Source organism: Electrophorus electricus, chromosome 5 (genome assembly GCF_041902795.1).
Source record: "Electrophorus electricus isolate QZ-2024a chromosome 5, ASM4190279v1, whole genome shotgun sequence".
Classification (NCBI taxonomy): domain Eukaryota; kingdom Metazoa; phylum Chordata; class Actinopteri; order Gymnotiformes; family Gymnotidae; genus Electrophorus; species Electrophorus electricus.
The window spans coordinates 1,162,273-1,182,384 of NC_137501.1; the positions used below are offsets into that span (position 1 = coordinate 1,162,273).

General features: G+C 50.6%; 1 protein-coding gene across 2 annotated transcripts in view; it reads right to left on the reverse strand.

Annotated features, from left to right (window-relative positions):
• The window catches only part of znrf3 (zinc and ring finger 3), a 43,394-nt gene extending 24,244 nt beyond the window's left edge, over positions 1-19,150 (reverse strand). The window contains exons 1-2 of one of the 2 annotated variants that reach the window (XM_035530268.2): positions 18,638-18,762; positions 111-787 (exon numbers count right to left, since the gene is read on the reverse strand). In XM_035530268.2, coding sequence (XP_035386161.1) covers positions 111-113 — 3 coding nt within the window. In that variant the 5' untranslated portion in view covers positions 114-787; positions 18,638-18,762. Of the gene's footprint in view, positions 1-110; positions 788-18,637 lie in introns of both variants that reach the window. The other variant, XM_035530267.2, reaches the window with a different exon arrangement.
• Positions 19,151-20,112: the final 962 nt, after the last annotated feature.

Sequence of the window (20,112 nt, forward strand, 5' to 3'; positions counted from 1 at the left end):
GGTGTCACGTTCAGCTCACGCAGTCACTTCAAAGGGTGTAATACGACTACCGTACAAAAGAGAGAGGGTGAGAGTGAGATAATGCCAATAAAAGAATGAGGCATACATACCATGACTTCATGTAGTGAGCATTCTGGCGCGCTGCATTTAGTGTGAAAAGCGCCTGGGGTGAAGCAGGTGTGAACTGAAATAACTCACCAAAACTTACACAAAACGTTACAGCGCCAACAGCACTTCTAGACCAACTACAGCAGCATAAACATAAAAAAGGAATATCTAATGTAATTTATAAAAGCAATTCTAAATTATAATTAGATAATTAATGAAACAACATCAAAGCCTTTAAGGAACTGAGCAGTGGGTCTCTCAAACTGCAGGTGATTAAAGATGATTAAAAAGGGGCGGGGAAAGGAGCCGCCCAGCCTGGGCACGAAAACCGACAAGCCATGGCCTGCTCTCCCGCTCCCAAAGCTCCACGCGTGATTTACGCCAGAGTTTCTCCAGACCCTTTCCTGAAGTTCAGCAGGTGACTAAATCAGGACGCAGCCGGACCGGAGTCTGACGCCCGGCCATTCGTCTTCCTCGTCGGCTTTGAAGTGTGCGGCAGCGACGACTACACACGTCGGGATCTCGGACGGTTCCAGGAGCTCTGGAATGGAGAGCAGGCCTCCATCCCTGCCCTGCCCCCACGGAATGCGAGGAGGATGCCAGAGCTTCCAGGAACGGCAGACGGCCACGGCACACGCAGCATGCTGGACACCAGCGGAATGCCAGCAAGGGAAAACAGCTGGGAAAGGAAAGGGGGATGAAACAGAAGAGAGGAAAACAGAGTTGCTGGGAATGCAGAATTAATTCGAACCGGAAGCCGACCACCCGTTCATAGCAAAAACAGCGTAAAGTGTGGTGCTAACGTTAGCCAGTGGTTAGCACTAGGAAAACCAAGCAAGCGAGCGGAATTCATATCCTGTTGGGATGCATTAGAGCTTACATCCAAAGAGTAGCCACATTCTAAACTCTTAAGATGTCAGTGAGTGATGTAATTGCTTCAGATGAAATTAAACACACACAGACACAGACAGACTCTCTCTCTCTCTAAGCCCATCCTTGTCAGAACGCTCATCATCGTCTCCTTGGGGAGCAGAGTTGGAGAAGATGGAGTTGACTCCACATACCCCTCTGAACACAAGAGGGCTTGGGTGGGCTCCATCTCAGAAAGGTCGCCACCATTCCATCTGCGCTCCTGGGCCTGGCAACCTACTGCCAGACGTGCAACTGCACAAACAACAACACGTCAGCGCCAGGATGGAGAGCGTGACAGGTGAGGTCGTTTATCCGAGGGGATGAGGAAAAGATTACAATAAAACCTCAATGCCCACGATGACATTTTGACTGGATGAGAAACACAAGCAGTAAAACATACTGAGGATGCACAGTGACTAAAAATGTGCCAAACTCGCAAGCAACGTTCTCAGCTTGCAACCAAAGCCATAAATCTCCAAACTCGACCCATCAAAAACAGATTATTTCTGGCTCAACATTCAATTTTTTTTTTTTTTTTTTTGGAATAAGCAGAATCTTGGGTCCCGCGAGGCACACCAATCAAAACAAGCTCAGGCGCACAACCCGCACCCAATGCGCCTTACTCCGTACCACAGAACAGTCGGCCCAGCTGGGAACACACACCCAGGTCATATGGCCACGGGTCCACCGGGGGACCTCAACGGCCAGTCACCGTGCCAAGACCACCTCTTGAACAGACCAATCACAACCCCACTGCCAACCTAATGCGGAAGATGGGTGGTGGAGCTCACGGCCAATCGCAGGAGGGAGCCCTAAACGCTGGTTTCATCCTCTGGGGTCACACAGTCTCCAGTCAAAGATAAACCCCAGCTGGAAGGGGTTTAAAATAGGGTTTAAAAATGTGTGGTTATGGGAATTGAAGTGTTTGAAGACTGAGATGGAGGTTTGTCACCATCTCCAACCAATTCAAGTCCTGCTCTCCACACATCCAGGTACAGAGCATCCTCCTTTTCCAGTTGCCCCTTTGCTAAGCCCTTGGGGCAAAAAAATCCCCCCTGTACTATGACTGGGTTTTCACACCTCAACATTGCTCTTCATTGTGAACCTGCCTTGGTGAGCCCGGTCTCCGTTTCCAGGCCGCCAGGCTGTGCGGAGATTCACAAGTAGCTTCTCACAACCACATCTGAGCAACGTACCAAACGTAAGAGAGATCACATCCAGTTTCCTCAATTTCCACATCAAAGAACAGCATACGTTTACACAAACTTCTGTCACATATTCCAGAGCCTCCAAGGGACAAGTGGCTACCGGGTTAAGCCCTGCCCTGAAGCAGCACGGCTCCGAGACCTCTCGATCACGTTTCTTCCTCAGGTCCCTTCTCTGAATAGCTCCACTATCACCTTTCAAGAAAGCCTTAAGGAAACCCTTCCCCCAGGGACCACACAGCCACTTGGGCTGACAGGAAACGTGAACGTGAATAAACAAAGCCAAGCCATTTCCTAGAGCTGGACAAGGAAAGACACGGAGCTGCTCGGAGCAGGCCCCATCTCCAGTTATATTCCTGGAGGGAGGACTTTGGAAGCCAGGTATGGGAGAGCCGGAAGCACTTCAACACAGAAAGCGTCGTGTCCATCCCACAGCGGGAAACCAACGCGGGGCAAAGCAGAGACAGACGGACGCTGTGGGGGGTTGGTACGATAGACCCTCACGGGACACCGCTGCCGGAGTCTGGCCTGACAAGAAAGCAGCGACACAGGGAGAGCGAGGGCAGGCGAAAGGCACCCGGACCGGATCACCGGATACAGCAGGATGTCAAGCACTGACCCTAGATCAGTTATCACACAGGTCAAAGGCCAAACCACACCCAATTAGAACAAGTAATCTTCAAAGTAGCAAATAAAGTCTTAACAGCAATATTTTCATTCTCCGTGACATTTAAGCATCCTGTACCTGGGGCAGCAGAACAGAGGACAGTAATCTTCCCACGACATTTTCTATTTCCTGTTAATCAATCTTCCAAATGTTTTTAACGACCACGCACTCCTAACCAGCACTGTGGATCCTCACAGAAACATTTCAGTAAAGGCTTAATACTGAACTCCCATATAATACAACCAACTTATCATTGATCATTGAGGGCAAAAACTAAAATAAGTGAAGAAAGAACATTAGTCCTCACTCCAAGCTCAAACACACATTCCTACTGGCCACAGTTATAATTTTACAGTATGGTCCTGTCTACATAAGCCAGACGAGGGTCGTCTCCGGCCATGCTAAACACCCCAGAGGCAACCAACCCCCTCCCCCCAACAAAGGAGCAAGAAAACCCATCTAGCAGATTATCTGGTGGAACCCAGCGGAGTGTGTGTTGGGTTCTTTAGCTCTGCGACCCCCTCCAGTGCTCCAAACCCCGAGCACATCTTTCATACACCGCCACAAGCAATCTGGAGTAGTTACAGGTTTCTTTTGAGGTCAGTGCAGGCGGCGGGGGTCTCTGAACCCACCCCCCGATATATCACATCCAGCCTCCCCCACACCTAGCCCCCCCCCCCCCCCCCCATTTATTACCCCTGGTCCCATCTTTCCACTTCTCAGATTAAGCTTACAGATCTTTCCTTTTTAGAAGATTGATAATAGAAACAGGGAGGCAAGGAGGAAAGAAAAAACAAAAAACAAAACACGACGACAATGAAAAACTGGATAACTGGATATCTCCACATTTGGCTATGGGTGAAGGGGGGTGAAGAGGAAACGGACGAAAGGAAAGAGGAGGAGGGAGTTTGACTCGCCTCAGAGATTTCCTTAAAGGCCGTTACATCGGTGCACGCTGTGGAGGAACCAGAAAGTGACCTAAACTGACATTTAAAAGCTGCGGTGGGTGTCCTGCACTCGGACGCTTTATCGTAGAGGACAGAACCCTTCCCTTCTGGAGACAAAGCCCACATTAAAAACGCTATTAAACCAAGTGGAGGGGGGAGAAAAAAATATGTATACTTGTGAAGATTCTCAGATCTATAAAAAGCAATTAACTATTTTTACATCAAAATACTCTTATTCTGATGTAATGTGAGAGTTAAATAAACACTCACTCACTCACTCAATCAAGAACTACACTTGTGACAACTAAACCAGCAGGTCCAGTTTAACTTTAATGAATGTGGCCCAAATAAAGCCCATATGTGCTCCACACAGCACTGGAAGTTCTGGACCACAGGGTGAACCAGAGCCTTTGTGCTGGCAAACCAACCCACCTCACAGTTCGGCACGCACTCTAGGAGCCAAGGGGCAGAGCCAAAGCGTCATGGAAACGCTTCAGTCCCAATACCCAGCAGCCCATAGCACACATCAAACTACATCTGCACAGTACAACAAGAGTACTACACTGGGATTACACTACACACAGGGACCTACTCGCTGATGGTTCCTTGACACATCACTTCACTCAGCAGAAAATGATTCATGTCTTGTCACCCGGAGAACACTTGGCAAATGTCTCCGACATACCAGGGGAGCAAAAAACACCACACAAGTTTAAAATGGTCATTTGGTAGCGAACACTGCAGCCATCTCCAATGCAAAGGCCAAAATCACGGTATCAATCAAAACAATACATCGTGCCATCCCTACAGGAGGACAAAGAGTCAAAACTAAAGGTAATGAGAGACTGTTGCTCATGGCAACCATCTGGGGCTGGGGGTGGCAGCAGCTCTACTGGAGAAGCCAACACCAAGATAACGACGAAGGCCTGCGTCTACAGGGCGTTGGCACATTGAACTAGAAATCAATCTGAAATCACACTTAGTGATGCAACTCTATAAACACGTCAGGCTGACAGTCTTCTGTAGCAGCCATTACTGGCCCAACATCTGACCAGCATAAATGTCCTGGCACAAGGCCACAGCCAAGCGGCTCGGAGGAGCTGAAATCACGGGGAGTGCACCAGGAGTGGCCACCACCTCCATGCACCTCCCGGACAAACCAAAGGCCTACGGAACACCCAGGCCGGCTGGACCAGGGCAAGCTGGAGGGAACAGACCATAAAACCCCACAGGCTCCTCCCACCACCCCACCGTGATCAAACAAGGAAAATTCAATAAGGGGGGGGGCTTTATGGGGAAAAGCGACGGGTAACAAGCTAAAATGAAGGGGGGGGGGGGGAGAGTGTGTGTGTGTGAAAGAGAGCAAGAACGGCACAGATGGGGGGGGGTTACCTAGGAGATGGGTAGTCCCCTCACAAACTATGTCCACATCAAGCAGCTCAATGGCAGGCCTATCTCAGAGAGAGAGAGAGAGAGAATCCTTGCACATTCTCTATGTAGTTACAAATAAATACATAAGAAATACTCAAAAATCTGATATTTTTTTAAGACCAGCCGTAGTCAGTGCAGCTCAGGCAAGATGGTATTAGACTTCTCTGTTACTTACACACACACACACACACACACACACACACACACACACACTACAAAGAGGGGGAAACCAAAGAAGCAAAAACTTTTGTAGAGAAAAGCTAACAGATCATCACAAATATGTGACCATGTTTCACAAGTTTGACCTGCCTGCTCCTGTGTGTGCGAACACCGAGAACACCGAGCTCCAACCGGATGTGGTGATCTCCAACTGGATGCATGCACCGACCAGCGTGAGAGATAGGGGCCGTGGTCAGCATTTTCCCCTTGAACAGAAACGTACAACACAAACGCGCTCGCACAAGCTAAATAAGCAATACACCATAATCAACTGTCTTATTGAAAAAGCTACCCAAACACACACACACACACACACACACACACACACAATGTTGTAACTGAACAAAATCAACAGGTTTATGAAAAATGTATAGAAAAAACAAATTTCACCAATGGCGGGGGGCACTGCTGATCGAAACCCCACCCCCTATACCCCTTCTGGAGTGTACAGGTAGCCGAGCCCCCCCTGCAGATGTGGAAGGAAGCATTCGACTAAATCAGGGCACGCTGACCCCCCCCCGACATGTGAACCAGCCACACAAACACGGCATTGTTCAGCGTCCGAGCACTGGAGGGGGAACAACCAGACGGGCACACAAAGGCCCTGCAAGACAGCAAACGCTGCCAACTGCTGAAAGAGTTAAACGTCAAAACCCCCCCCCCCTCACACACACACACACACAAAGTAGGCTTGCTTGTAGTGGGCCAATGGTCTGCCATTACAGAAGGAATCTGTTGGGGCTCCCATAATGCTCTGCACACTTTTCTGCAGTTTCCTGTTCCAACTTGCCCCATTCAGCTCAAGAGGCCTTTACGAGCTCGACCAATAACGTTACATGAGGAGAAAAACACCAGCATGCTGCAGTACCAGGAGCTGCAGGAACCATAGCTAGACATGAGGAGCAGGAGTTACTGGAACCCCCCCAGAGGGCCTGTAAGAACCAGCTCCTAACAGAGATGTCAGAGCACTGGTTGTGACTGAGGCCCAGTTCATAGGACTGTGGTTTCCAACAGACCCAGCAAAGACCATAAAGGGCTGGATGGTGAACCTGATCAGCTCGATGAGGTGGACCGGAGATGGTCTGGTGTGATGTGGGGGGAGGGGGTATAAAGACATCCAGGTGAAGGCCTCCTGAACCTACAGGAGCACAAACATCTCAGCTTCAGCACCGTCTGTCGGTCAAGAGCCTCATGGGTGTGCTTGTGTCAAACATAGAAGTTTGATATCGGCCGTCGTGTCCTGACGTGTCCTGCTCCACGTTAGCCTCGCAGCAGCACACTGCCGTGATGATGGTAGAAAAGTTTGTGTACACACACACACACACACACGGCAACCAAACCAACTTCCTGCCATGTCCGCCCACACTCAGCTTCCACAGGTCTGCGGCGTTCCCACTTGCCATCATTCCACAAAACACGTGGGCAGAAACAAAACTGTTCGAGACCAAAACCAACCAGCCAGTTGGTGCTACTAAAAACACCATGAATCATAACAGGCCCACATATATACATAAACAACCACATCAGTAAGCCAGCATTTACACACACCTCATACACGCTTCAAAAACGGCCTTCCGGAAGCTACCCAAAGCGCACGGCTGACCCTAGCCATCCGCAAGCCCCGCCAGCCATCCAAACCACAGTGCCCGCACAGACCGAGGGGGCAACAGAGCAGCTATTGTAGCTATTGTGGAGGTCGGCACGGCCAGGCTGGGCTGGGCCGGGCCGCGCCCGCACCCACTCACCTTGACATGGCAGAAAGCTCCATCACCGCCCCCACAGAGGAACCCTTTGTGTGTTTCAGCGGTCACTGCGGTACTCGGCCGAGACTCTTTGAGCTTTGGCCGTGTTCTCTTCACTAACTCACCCTCCTCCAGTCTTGCAGAGAAACGGGTGTGAAAGCCAATCTTACTCACCGAGCTTTTGTTTTGAAAATTCCACTGTTTTGTCTGGTGGCAGTGAACAAATCGTCAGCAGGGGTGTGTTGCTTGTGTCCAAGGTCGACATCAGAGTGTCATTTCAGCTGTCTACCCCCCACCCCTTATCTGAGCCCCATCTCTGGCAGGCTCAGAGGGGCACATACCAGCCTATCTACCCATCCTGTGAGCCTTCGAGCTGGGCAGTAGGAGCCCTAGTCGGCCCCTTTGATGTGGCTTTTTTCTGCAGCTGCTGATAGCATCGGAACTCTCCTCTCCTGGGAGTGTGTGTGTGTGTGTGTGTGTGTGTGTGTGGGGCACGATAACGAGCAAGCAAACGAGGGGATGTACACAACGAGAGAGAGGGGGGGGGGGAGAGAGAGGGAGGGAGAGAGAGCAGATAGAAGGAAAGAAGAAAAGGGCAGCGAGAAAGGAGAGAGAGAGAGGGCGAAAAGAAAAAAAAAAGGCTTGAGAAGGGAGATTACTGCTCTCTGATCTAAACTGAGACCCTCTTTCACTTGGACTGCAACACAATACAATTAGAAAATACCATTAGATTTTTATTGCTACATACAACAGGATTCATTAGAATTTAACCCCGATATGCCTCAGAGGCTGAACAGTTGGCCCGCCTCAGTCTGAGGGAGATTATTCTGATTTCTTAGATCACATGAAGGCTTTTTGTTTTCCCATCACAGCATCCAACATCTGAGATCATTTACGAGGTCAACAGCAGACGATAAGTTTTGTTTTTCTATTAAGGGACTGATTTGCATACTGCAATCTTCTGCAATATCGTTACTGCAAAAATCAATATTGGGATAAGGATCAACAAAACGTGCTCTTGTCTAGATGTACAGAAGAATGAGAACAACTGAAAAGCCCTATTGTTCCCAAACACATGCTCAGGGTCCTGTGGGCGGAGCTAGCCCAACTCTCTATGGATGGGTCACAGTGGAGGGGGAGGGCTTTATAACTGGGCCACAGGCTTAGAGAGCAGAGGACAGGTGTGGTTCATAATTGTATGTGCTTACAGTATTGCACACTAAGAACATCCTACCAGCTGGGAGGGCACAGGACAAACAGCCAAGCTTCACCTAAAAGTCTGTGACTGGTCTGGGGAACTGGCCTACCAATGGACGTTGGTCAAGAACTCCGTCACTTTTAGAGTTAACAGCTTCTGCTGGCCCTCACCAGATGGCCCCCATTCAGCCCGTCAGACCACCTAAACCACAGCGCTTGAGGCTAAAGTCCCCTCTCACGCATTAGCACTGCTGACTTCATGTCACAACCTTTAACCTTCATGGGACATGTCTTCACAGCCCAGCATAGCCCCGAGGTCAACACATCAGAGGATTCTTCTACGCTATGGGCCCCGAGACATCAAAGGTGAGAAGCCGGGGGGTCACGATACAGAAATATCTCCAGATGACCCGAATTACAGATGCACCGCTGTTCAGTTCAGAGTCGGACTTCACTCCCAACACACACACGACAAACCATTAACAACTCAGGTTTTTTAAAAGCACACTAACACTCAGTGACAGCCACCACAGAAGTAAGAGGTCTTGCCCGGGGCCAACGGAAATGTTACACAAACGTTTGAAAGGAAACATGCAACGCAGCTGTTTCCAAATCGCTGGAGGCCGAGGACATGCCAATCATCAGGAGACAGAAGCGCCAGTGTCCACTGACCAACACACACTAATAAAAACACACACAAAGCCAAAAGATTTAGCCAACCAAGCTAGCAACCACAATACAGACCAGGTACCAGGCCTCGGAGGAGGACTACAGCACCACCGTCCCTGTTGAAGTAAGGGTCTAAGAACTCCGGCAAACATCAACACAGTGTGTGTGGTCCACGTTTGGACCAGAGCGTAAACAAATCTTTGATCCTGCTGAAATCAGAAACTTAATGAACCCTTTTATAAAGAGTCCAAGAAACAGCTAAATAAAGAAAAAGAAAAGCAAAAGAGGAGAAGAGAGTGTGGGGGGGGGCATGATACACCTCACACACACACACACACACACTCTCTGACTCTCACTCACACACTCTCTGACTCTCACCCACACACACTCTCAGAGTGTGGGTGACTGAGTGACTGAGTGTGTGAGAGTGAGAGTCAGAGAGTGTGTGTGTGTGTGTGTGAGTGAGAGTGGGTGTGAGTGTGTGTGAGTGTGCGAGTGAGAGTCACTGACACACACACACACTGACACACACACACACACTGACACACACACACTGACAGAGTGTGTGAGTGTGCGGGTGAGAGATTCACACACACAGTCCCTCACAGTCACACCCTCAGTCACACACTCCCACTCCCTCACACACACACACTCGCGCACACACATGCACACACTCCCTCAGTCACTCTTAGTCACTCTCACACACTCTCTGACTCTCACACACTCAGAGAGTGTGTGCGAGTGAGAGTCACACACACACACACACACACACACACACACTCTCTGACACACACACACACACACTCTCTGACTCACACACACACACTCTCTGACTCACTCACACACAGTGTGTGTGAGTGTGCGAGTGAGTGAGAGTCACACACACTCACACCCTCATACTCACTCACACACTCTGACTCTCACACCCTCATACTCACTCGCTCGCTCACATTCTCACTCGCTCGCTCACATTCTCACTCGCTCGCTCACATTCTCACTCGCTCGCTCACATTCTCACTCTCACTCTCTGACTCTCAGAGAGTGTGTGTGTGTGCGCGAGTGAGTGAGAGATTCACACACACTCCCTCACTCACACACACACACCCACTCCCTCAGTCACTCTCACACACTCTCTGACTCACTCACTCACACACACAGAGTGTGTGTGCGAGTGAGAATCACACACTCACTCACACACAGTCACTCTCACCCTCACACCCTCAGTCACACACACACTCTGACTCTCTCGCACACTCCCTCACTCACACTCAGAGAGTGTGTGTGCGCGAGTGAGTGAGATTCACACAGTCACACCCACACACTGACTCTTACTCACTCACACACACCCTCTCACTCACACACAGTCACACCTACTCCCTCTCACACTCTCTGACTCTCACACACACTCAGTGTGAGTGTGCGAGTGAGACAGTCACTCACTCACACACACTCACTCTCACACACTCTCACTGTCTCACACCCCCTCACTCGCACACTCACACACACTCTCTCTCTGAGCGAGTGCGAGTGAGTGAGAGTCTCTCACAGTCACACACACTCTCACTGACACACACACTCTCCCTCACATGCACACAAAGAGGAAACCAGGAGAAGAGGTTTTAATCTCCTCTGTTCCATCATCAAGACAGAGCGGACCACCGGAGCTTGCCGGCCCTGGCCGGACAGGAACACGAGCATGAGCATCACACACACATCAGAATGACGCAGCGCGGGGGTGTGGAGAACCCAGCTCAGAGTGAGACGCAGACGCAGAACCCACGGAACCCAGGAGGGGTCACGCCTACCCCCGACGGAGGAAGCGGGAAACGTGCGTTAGTCGCGTTGGTAGAAGTGACCTCCACCACGCCCGTGCATGCAGACCTGGGGAGCGCTGCAGTTACAGCACAGGTCTGTGCAGACACTCCTCACAGTGACACAGCAGGCTTGGGGCAGGGTCCTCACAGCCTGCGCATCACCACAGGACCACAACTAGGCTGCAGGTAGGTTCCTGTGGACAGAAACAAAGGCTTGCATAACACACATCCACCCATCCACACATCCACCCCGAGTCTCCACAGCTACATGGCCACACAACCAACATGAACAGACTGGGAAACAAAGGCGGACCACCCACGAGTCACAGAACAGGAGAGAAACATCAGTTATTTTCATCATGGCACATCCCTGCGCCTTGTAAATAACACCTGAAAAGCCTCCGACCTTCAACGAGTAACAAATAAGTACAAGACCGAGTCGGGGGACCAGAGACTCCGCCCCCTCAGTCTCATCCCTCTGGCAACGACAGAGGCCCCACCCCCCACCTCACCATCTAGCCAGTCTGACGAAGCGTTGGACATCTTGGAGACACAGAACTCCCCACAGAGACTGTAACCACACTGGAAAGAACAGTCACACGTTACCACATTCTCATGTTTTAATTAAGAGGACTCAAGTTCATTATAAAGAATGCTCAGATAAAATATGCAACATATTTAGGCTACAGACAGTTGTAACAAAAACATTCTTAGCCAAGTACGTCCACAGTGGAATGCAGTACTGCAAGGCACCTGTGCTGGAACCACAAAGAACAAAGGACCTCGATTACAATCAGAGCTAAATAAGACCTCGCATGGTGTTTCTCTTTCGTTAAAAAGTTCCGTGAGCTAGGTGAAGTCGCCCGGGCTGCAGCGTTAGTGCGGAGCTACCGCACGTCTGCCTCACACGCGACTGTCATACTGCAGAATGCTAACCTGTGATCTCTGCCAAGGTTAAAAACACATTATTACAGTGGGCGCACACTCCTCTGTGTGTCTGTGTCTGTGGGAGTGGAACTGGCAATGAATGATCAGTAAGAAAATCTCGCCTCTGTGGTGAAAGCAACTGCCTGTGCAGCTTGCTCTTTCAAGCGTGAACACAATCTCACACACACAGGCCCCGTATAAACTTTACAGAGTCACCTGGTTCGCCCCACAGAAACGCCCACTGGACTAAACATGTCAGACAAACACTTTCAGCAGTTTCTACAGCCTCTACCAACAGAGGCCAGAACCTCCCCTCGAAGGCCAGGACTACACACGAGTGTGTTTCGCACGAGACTGAACAAACTCTAAAGCCAGTCGCTTTCACCGTGGCAAGGTTTTGACCGATAGCTCCCTGTAATCTAGATGCGTGTTCCCCACGGAGGCAGACGCACGGAGATCCTACGGCAGACAGATCGCAGATCTGTTCTCAAGCCTCCTCACCTCCACCTCCGTTTGTGCTGGAGCAGATCATGTTACAGGCGTGCGATTACATCACCAGCCGTTTTGAGGCGTGGTTTTATCAGTCAGGCATGACTCAGCCAGCTCTTTGAAGTGGCTGCCGGCTCCTTTGATCTGAGCGTGCTCAGTAGCCTCCGAGGCTGGCTGATCCTATCAGCATTGACTGCACACCCAGCCCACTGGCGACAGGCCTCTCTCTCTCTCTCTCCCTCTCTCTCTCCATCCTGGGAGGAATAAGCCCTCCTGGCTGACAGACATTTCCAGTCATGGGACCGGACGTGACGCTTCTACAGCACAGCCCATCAGTCATGCGAAGCCTTCAAGCTACGCTACCTCTCAATCACCCAGCACCCAGAATACTTTGCAATCACTCGATCAGGTTAGCCACACAAAGAATCACGGAGTTACTTGCAGGCTTCAATTCCGAAAGACGCAGGTGTAAAAGTGAATCTGGTTTTCCTGTGACCTTTGACCCCCACTCCCCACACCCAGTGTCTTCTGGTGAAACATACTTTGCCGTGAAGTTCCCAACCACATCCTCTTGGTGCGGAGGGAGTATGTCTGTGTGGGGGGTCAAACAGTACATATCTCACACTGCATCCCTGACTGCAGTAGTGCAACACCAATGAGACATAAGCCACACCCTCTCAAAATTTCCCTGTGGCATCTCAGACAGACGCAGAGTTGTGGGCGGAGCCTCACCTGCAAACAGGAGCCACAGGGGGAGACCCTGGAGACAGGAGTCCTCTCCCCGGGCATTACATCAGCCAATCAAAGAGCGGCTACGCCTCGACAGAAACACCTCATCCATCATGAGGGCGCATTGTGTCACCATAGCAGGAGTCTCCCAATTAAAGAAGACACAGACTGTTCGCACAAAGAGAAAGGCTGTGTAACAATGTCTACTGGAGGTTCTCTGCAGGTACGTGTCAGGATATTGGCAGTGAAGGCTGTGATAAATGGAATTGATTAGTCGTGATGAACAGAGTCAGATCAATGGGCTTTGTCAGAGCCCAGTGAAGCAGACTACAGTGAAGTAAACAAGCTCCTTCACCATGGGTTGTTTACGCCACAGCTGCCTGTAAACACCGCCATGTGCAAACATTATATATACTGAGCACATTTGGATGTCGGGCACATTCATTACTGTGTTGAGGATCAACACAACATCAAAAGAAAATACACAAACAGTTTTGCATCAGACAAAATGAGGTGGAGGGCCAGACACTTGTCTCGTCACCCTCCGGCTGCTGAGGGGCATCAGCCGCGATTCCTCCAGTTCTGCTCGCCCCAGATTCTAGACCTACACTCTGCTACGGAGATGATGGCGCTGGAGGCTTACGCAAGACTGCATCTGTGCAGCGGGAGTGCCCTCTGACCCCAGAGTGCCAGGGCTCCGAGACGCACGCAGCCAACACTTCTAAACGCACTGGGGAGGTGGTGGAGAGCAAAACGAGCCTCCAAACTCGGCTAAGGGGTTCTGGTGAACCAGTCGGCACATTCCTGATCTATAACAATGCAACACCAACTCCCAGAGAACACAGACCCAGCAGTGCAAAACCCACCGGGTCACCGTGTTTATACACAGAGAGAGAGAGAGATTTTATTTATAGCACCGTTACTTCTTAGTTCATGGCAATTTGAATTCAATGAGGCTGGAGTAAGACCCATAACGTTAAGAGTGTCACATATCCATCAGAGCACTTTCCTGCCGTTACAGGGCCGTGTCCACCCTGATGGCCATTTAAAAGGTCAAAGATCAAATACAAGAGACAAATGTAGTTTAATCTGGACACGTGAGGAGGCGAAAAAAATCCCTTGAAATGACCAGCTGGTACCTGACCGTCAATGAGCCACACTGTCCCTTCAGAGCAGACAGCGGGCACACATCCGTAACACCCCACCATGAAGCCAGGGCTTGGGAGAAAGTGCAATCAGCCTTGCAGGCAAGACGCTGAATTGGTGCACTGGGTGGGGGAGTGGGCGGGGCCTCCCACAGACGGCCTTCACAGTCTGCAGCCATGGTGTGCCGAAGCTTTGAGCTAAACTAAATGCTCATTACGGTCTTAATTTAGCGCGCCGTAACTTTAGCGAGCGCCGAGGTCCTGAGCGTACGGCTCGGCACTGTCGCGACCACACGCGATGGGGGAGAACCTTGGCGGGAGCCGATTTTCTCAAGGTTGTAGCAAAAGTTTGGTGGGGGGAATCGAAAATTACCTTCCACATAGATTCAGCCAGGGTGTCAACGGCAAGCCCAAGAGGAACCGTTTCCCCTGCATCTCTCGCCACTCAGAGGATCCTGTCAAACCTTCCAAACAGGAAATGATTTCTCTCCATCACAGGAGTTAGATACTTCCAGCCCCCCAGCCCAGTCTGACGGCCTTCAGCAACACTCACCAGTTCCTCCACTGGGTATCTGGGACCAGCCCGGAGTCACAGAGGCTTGGGCACACAATGAATGTGTCGCAAACAACATGGCCAGAAAGCTCAGTGGAAAAGAACAAATCCCACACTGGAAACATGAATTTTCGTGAGCGCTTTGTGAACGTGGACGGGCTGACCGTAACCGACGTTTTTCTCCTGAGAGTGTGTTCCTGCTCACACTCGTATTTCCGGCACAGGGCATACACTAAAGAGTCTCGCTAGCTACCAGGAGACCGGCGAGCGTGTTGATCAGGACACACAAGGCATATTTTGGGCAGGTCACCTGGGCACAGGTCAAATGAGTCAGCACAAACAAGGCGCCGGCCGCCTCCAGAACACTCCAACTGCATCAGCACAGCAACGACACCATGGTAACGCTTTCATGGCGATGTGTCATGAGCCCAGGGTATTTAATGAAATAGCACTTGTTTACACAAGGAACTTCAAAACACACACACACCCCTCAAATCTGTCTGGAGACCAAAGGATGACTGCTATAGAAAGAGTGTGAACATGAGAGGATGAGAACACACAACCTCAAACAAAACCAAAGAACAGCTAATGTTGCACTTGAAAGATCCAGTCAGTTTTAAGGCCAGTCATCATAATCACCTGTTTTAAAACATATAAGCCAAGCTCAAACCTTCACTTTGCACTTCATTAAAACACTTCCAAAAATGTTGTTTTCACCTGATGCACATACGTACCAACATTTCATAGGGCTTCAAGAATTTGTGAAGTCAGTTTTGACTTTCAAATTTCATTAAGCCGGTTCCTTCACTTACCTGTTAACTGAACATGACTGTATATTTACGTACCACAGAGACAGTAAAGGGCCGTGTTAGAGAGAGAGAGAGAGAGAGAGAGAGAGAGAGAGAGAGAGAGAGAGAGAGAGAGAGTGAGTAAGGAGGTGTGTCAGACACTTATTTTGCAAAGCCTCCCCCCAGTAGCTTAGAGCCTCCATTCAAGACCTTTGAAAGATTGTGCTTTTTTCTGAAGGCCGTATTTCAGCTACGGAAGGAGCAGCACCTCCGTCTCAAACACGGACCCGACCAAACCAGCTCAGCAAACTACCACGAAGAGTCAAAACGGCCGAAACATGCTGAGGGAGACTCGGCTATCCATCCTCCCTTCCTGTGAAAGCGCAGCAACTGTGTCCGCGTCTCGTCTCTCTCCGTTCTTAAATAACCAGCTGCAGAGCGCGTCATCCACACCTCACGGTAACCGAACTCCTCCCTCGTGTGTCATCGTCGGCGCGCCGCGCGCGTTTGCAGCGGACGGCGAACGATGCAGGCAAGCCGAGAGCCACTGAAACAGCGGAGGCGGCGAGTAGGCCAGCAGCTTCAGACGCGCGCTAGGACATGGGGCACCTAAACAGGCTCGTGATCGTCACGCACTCGCGCGCAGTTAACATCGCGCGTTCTACCATTTTGGTGGCATTCACAGCTGAGGTCCGTCTCATCCGCCCAGCGGGGGAAGAGGGAAACCCAGACAGAGAGAGAGAGAAGGGGAGAGAAAGACAAAGTATAAGCGTTAAAAGAAACAGTTACACAACAAACTAAAACTCCCTCCACACGCACATCTAAGTATCTCGAGCCGGGGTTTCACAAGTCGCCTAACATAGTACCATAAAAATAAAACCCAGACATATAAATAACGCTCATGAAACAGGTGAATGAAATGAAGACAGGTGACATCCGTTAAGCATTAATGAACAGAATAAATAGGTACACGTGGATCAAGGTTTCCTGTAGTGAAATCGCACGCTGTTGCTCCGGAAACGGCATACTGGCGACGCCTGCATATCACATCACACCATTAAAACGAGGCACGAGGGATGAGGGCCGGCTTAGCACTGCAGTTTGGCTGGCCAACAACATTCAGCTTCATTAAACATGAATTACAGCTGTGGTTCCTCACACACACACACACACACACACACACGTAAAGGCGCGCGCTTCAGTAGTCCTATTACTGGATCCTCGCGACCAGGTCTGTTACAGACACGACACAGAACCGTGCGGGGCAGGGAGACCCTGTCTCGGGACGATGTTCCCCTTGTCTCAGGTAAAATCACTGTCTTAGGTTCTGCGTTGCTCGGTTAAAAAAAGAAAAAGAAAGCGGTCGCTAAAAGCTTCAGTATTTCTGATCTAAAAGAGAGGAGTATGGCAGGCGTACAGTGTCTACTTAGAGGGCTGGGGTGCGGGGCCGCGCTGGAGACCATTCCAGTCGACACCAGCCCAGTCTGGCCCCTGGGGCCAAAGCTATGTTCAGCTGCATCTAAAGCAAACTTAAACGCCTGTGGCTTTGCAATGTAAAGCTGCGGTCTAACATCTCCTTGTGGTTCAAGCCCGGTGCCAAAGAGTCCGTGCTAAATACATACACGGCCAGCCTAAATATTCCCGCCCACTAAATGCCTCCTCCTGGCCCGTGCAGCGCCTGCCACCTACACAGCCCGCGGGCACAAACGGTGATCAACAATACAGGCGTGTAACTCCAACACGGGTGAAAGTTCCGGGGACGAAATCAGACTGGGTTCACCCACACGGGCACGGTCGCTCGCTCTCCATCACACACCCCCATACATGTTCCATTTAGCAGCCACACGAAGTCAAGGCGGAGAAGCGGGAGCTCTGACCGCTGCTACGAGGGTCCAGCGAGACAAGACGTCGCCCTAAACGCGCGCATTCTGGCTGCATTTCGATGCATTTAGTGATCGGCCGGAACAGACAGCGCTGGAAATAACCGCCTTGTGCGCACGGGCTGAGGCGCGCGCCGCGGAAGAGGCGTGCATCCCACGTTTTGCTTTGATCAGTGGCGCAAAATAAATAAATAAATAAAAACCATGGCATTCTTCCGAGCTCACGCGCACTTCTTGAACGCTCAGTGCATATGCGTTTTCAAAATCGCGCAGCTGACTGACTTCGTACAGCGCACCGCTGCCAATAAACGGCACTTAGCTGGCGGCAAGATCCCGAAAGGAAGAAAACAATGCCACAGGGAACGTTCTACCACCCCGGCTCGCCCTCGCCGCGCGCCGTGGTCGTAGGAGGGGGCAGAACTGGTAGGCCCTCCAAGACCTCCCTAAACCCCCGGTATAGCATTCAAAACTTTCCCGTGCAAACGTGATTAAACATTAAGCACGCCCAGCTCGCGAGGTCCTCCGAATTCGACGCGGAGAGGCGATTTGAGAGCGCGCGCCCCCCCAGACCGATGGACCACGCATAGCGGGAAATGCGAACGCAAACCATAAGACCCCCAAAGCGTTATTGTACGTGTGGTCCTGCAACTCAACACAAACGCACTGCTCCGTAAAACTAAACTTCACAAAAACACAAGTACGTAGTGTTTATTCCCAATGCCATGCACGTGCTAAATGAAGAGCAGCCTCGCAACAGGCCCAGTGAAATTCTCACATCAAACATGTTTATGAAAATACTTTTTTTTTTAAAAATCGATCATGCGCGACAATCTTAAGTCTCATGTTCGAGTTAAGTTGGTTAGCTAAGCTAGTTAGCCAACCACGAAACGTTTTCCGCTACAAAGTTTTGAACAAAGTTGTTGCGCAGCCCAACATTCGCCAACATGTTTGTAACGACTTAACTTTTCTACCAAAGTCGCTAACGTTTGCAGCGAGCTCTCGGGTTGGACTAGAATTGAGGTTTGCAAGACCAGAAGCCATCTTGCGAGCGCGGAGTTAGCGCGAGCTATGCGAGCGAGCGCTTCGTGCCATCCTCCCGTGGCGCGAGCCCCTCCGCCCCCCGGAAAGTTGGACAACCGAAGCGCACTGTGCACGGGACCGTCCGCCGCAAGACGGGCACATCCGTTCGTCGGAAGGTGGAAGAGCCTGACGTACTTGCACGATTTCGCCTTCCGCGCTGATGGTGGCGCCTGCCGTGGAGAAGCGTCCCTGTAAGCCCGTCGTGTACGTCGTGTAATCTCCGCTCGGACTGGACTCGAAAAGCACAACTTCCACAAAGGCAGTGTCCTTGGCCACGACGCTGCCCAGGCGCGTGCTGACCAGGAGAAACACCACGGCCACCGAGTCGGCCACGCGACCTAAAGCTCTCCTTGGTGAAATCATCATCATCTTGCCGGCTGGATCAGCGCTGATCGGAACATAATTTCCAAGGTTTCGAGAGTGATGATTCGGAAGTCAAAGCTGGAGAAACAAACGAGAGAGCACGCGCTAATTTCTGGTGCACAAACCCCCGTGCTTGACGAACGCGCCTTCACTGCTGCAGCCTTGACACTTGCATAGCTCGCTCGCCTGAGTGCGTGCCTGAGTGTTTGCCCGTGTGTCGGCCAGCCTGCTCGCTCTCTCCGAGCGCTACAAAGCGGATCTCCTTTGATCTTCAACCACGTGACGTTCTAATATTTTCTCCAGCAGGGTTATCCCCACCCACCAATCTCCCTGACCCTCTTCATTCCACTCCCGCTCGCGACTGCCACAGCTCCGTTAAGGAGGCTCCGCGCGCGGTGTTCGTGATTCATGCCTAGAAAGCAAACACGAATGTCGTTGTTCTTCAGACCTTGAAAAGTGCGCACCGCGTAAAGTGTAGCGATGCGTCATATCACTACATTAGCGGGAAAGTCAACAATCGTGAAGTGAATGGTTGCAAGAAGTTCGCGGAGTCACGGAGTCGGTAACGACCTTAAAAGAAACACGAGTCTTCCCAAAACAATTTACAAACGACTGAAGCTCGGCTCTTCAGTCTACTGGGCACCCGAACCTCGCTCGTGCGGACTCGATTAGCGGCATGTTTCCATTGGGCTCGTGTACTTCACAGGCGCGCTGCATCGCTGCGGAAAAGGCTCGTACTTAAAATCCGACTGGGTGGCACGTAACCTTGCTGTGTTAGTTTGTCAAACGAACGTTTTCGATTGTGAATCTTTTTTGCAACCAGAACATCAGAAAGTTTTTGAGTGCATATTGAGCAAGCGATCTTAAATGCAGTCTTGGCGCTGGTTTCTGGAGCACGAGCGTCTGATTCTTAATGAACCGCTCGAGTACGATGGATTTTCAAATATTTTAATTCATTATTATGTTCATTATTCCACTATGAAGAAAACAAGGTTTAGCATGACAAGGACACACAGGGCAGGATAAATTCAGTGAGGTTGAACTAACCGCAGATAAGACATGGAATTCCTTTTTTATTTCTGTCAACAAATTGACATCTTGGAGTTTCTTTTGCAATTAAATGGGCAATTGTAATACCAAGACATGCGTCTCATGTCATTCCGTGATTCCTAGTGTAATATAACCCCCCTCCCCCCAAAACCCTTTACTGGGTGAAGTAAACAGGTGTTTCTCTCAGGCCATCAGGC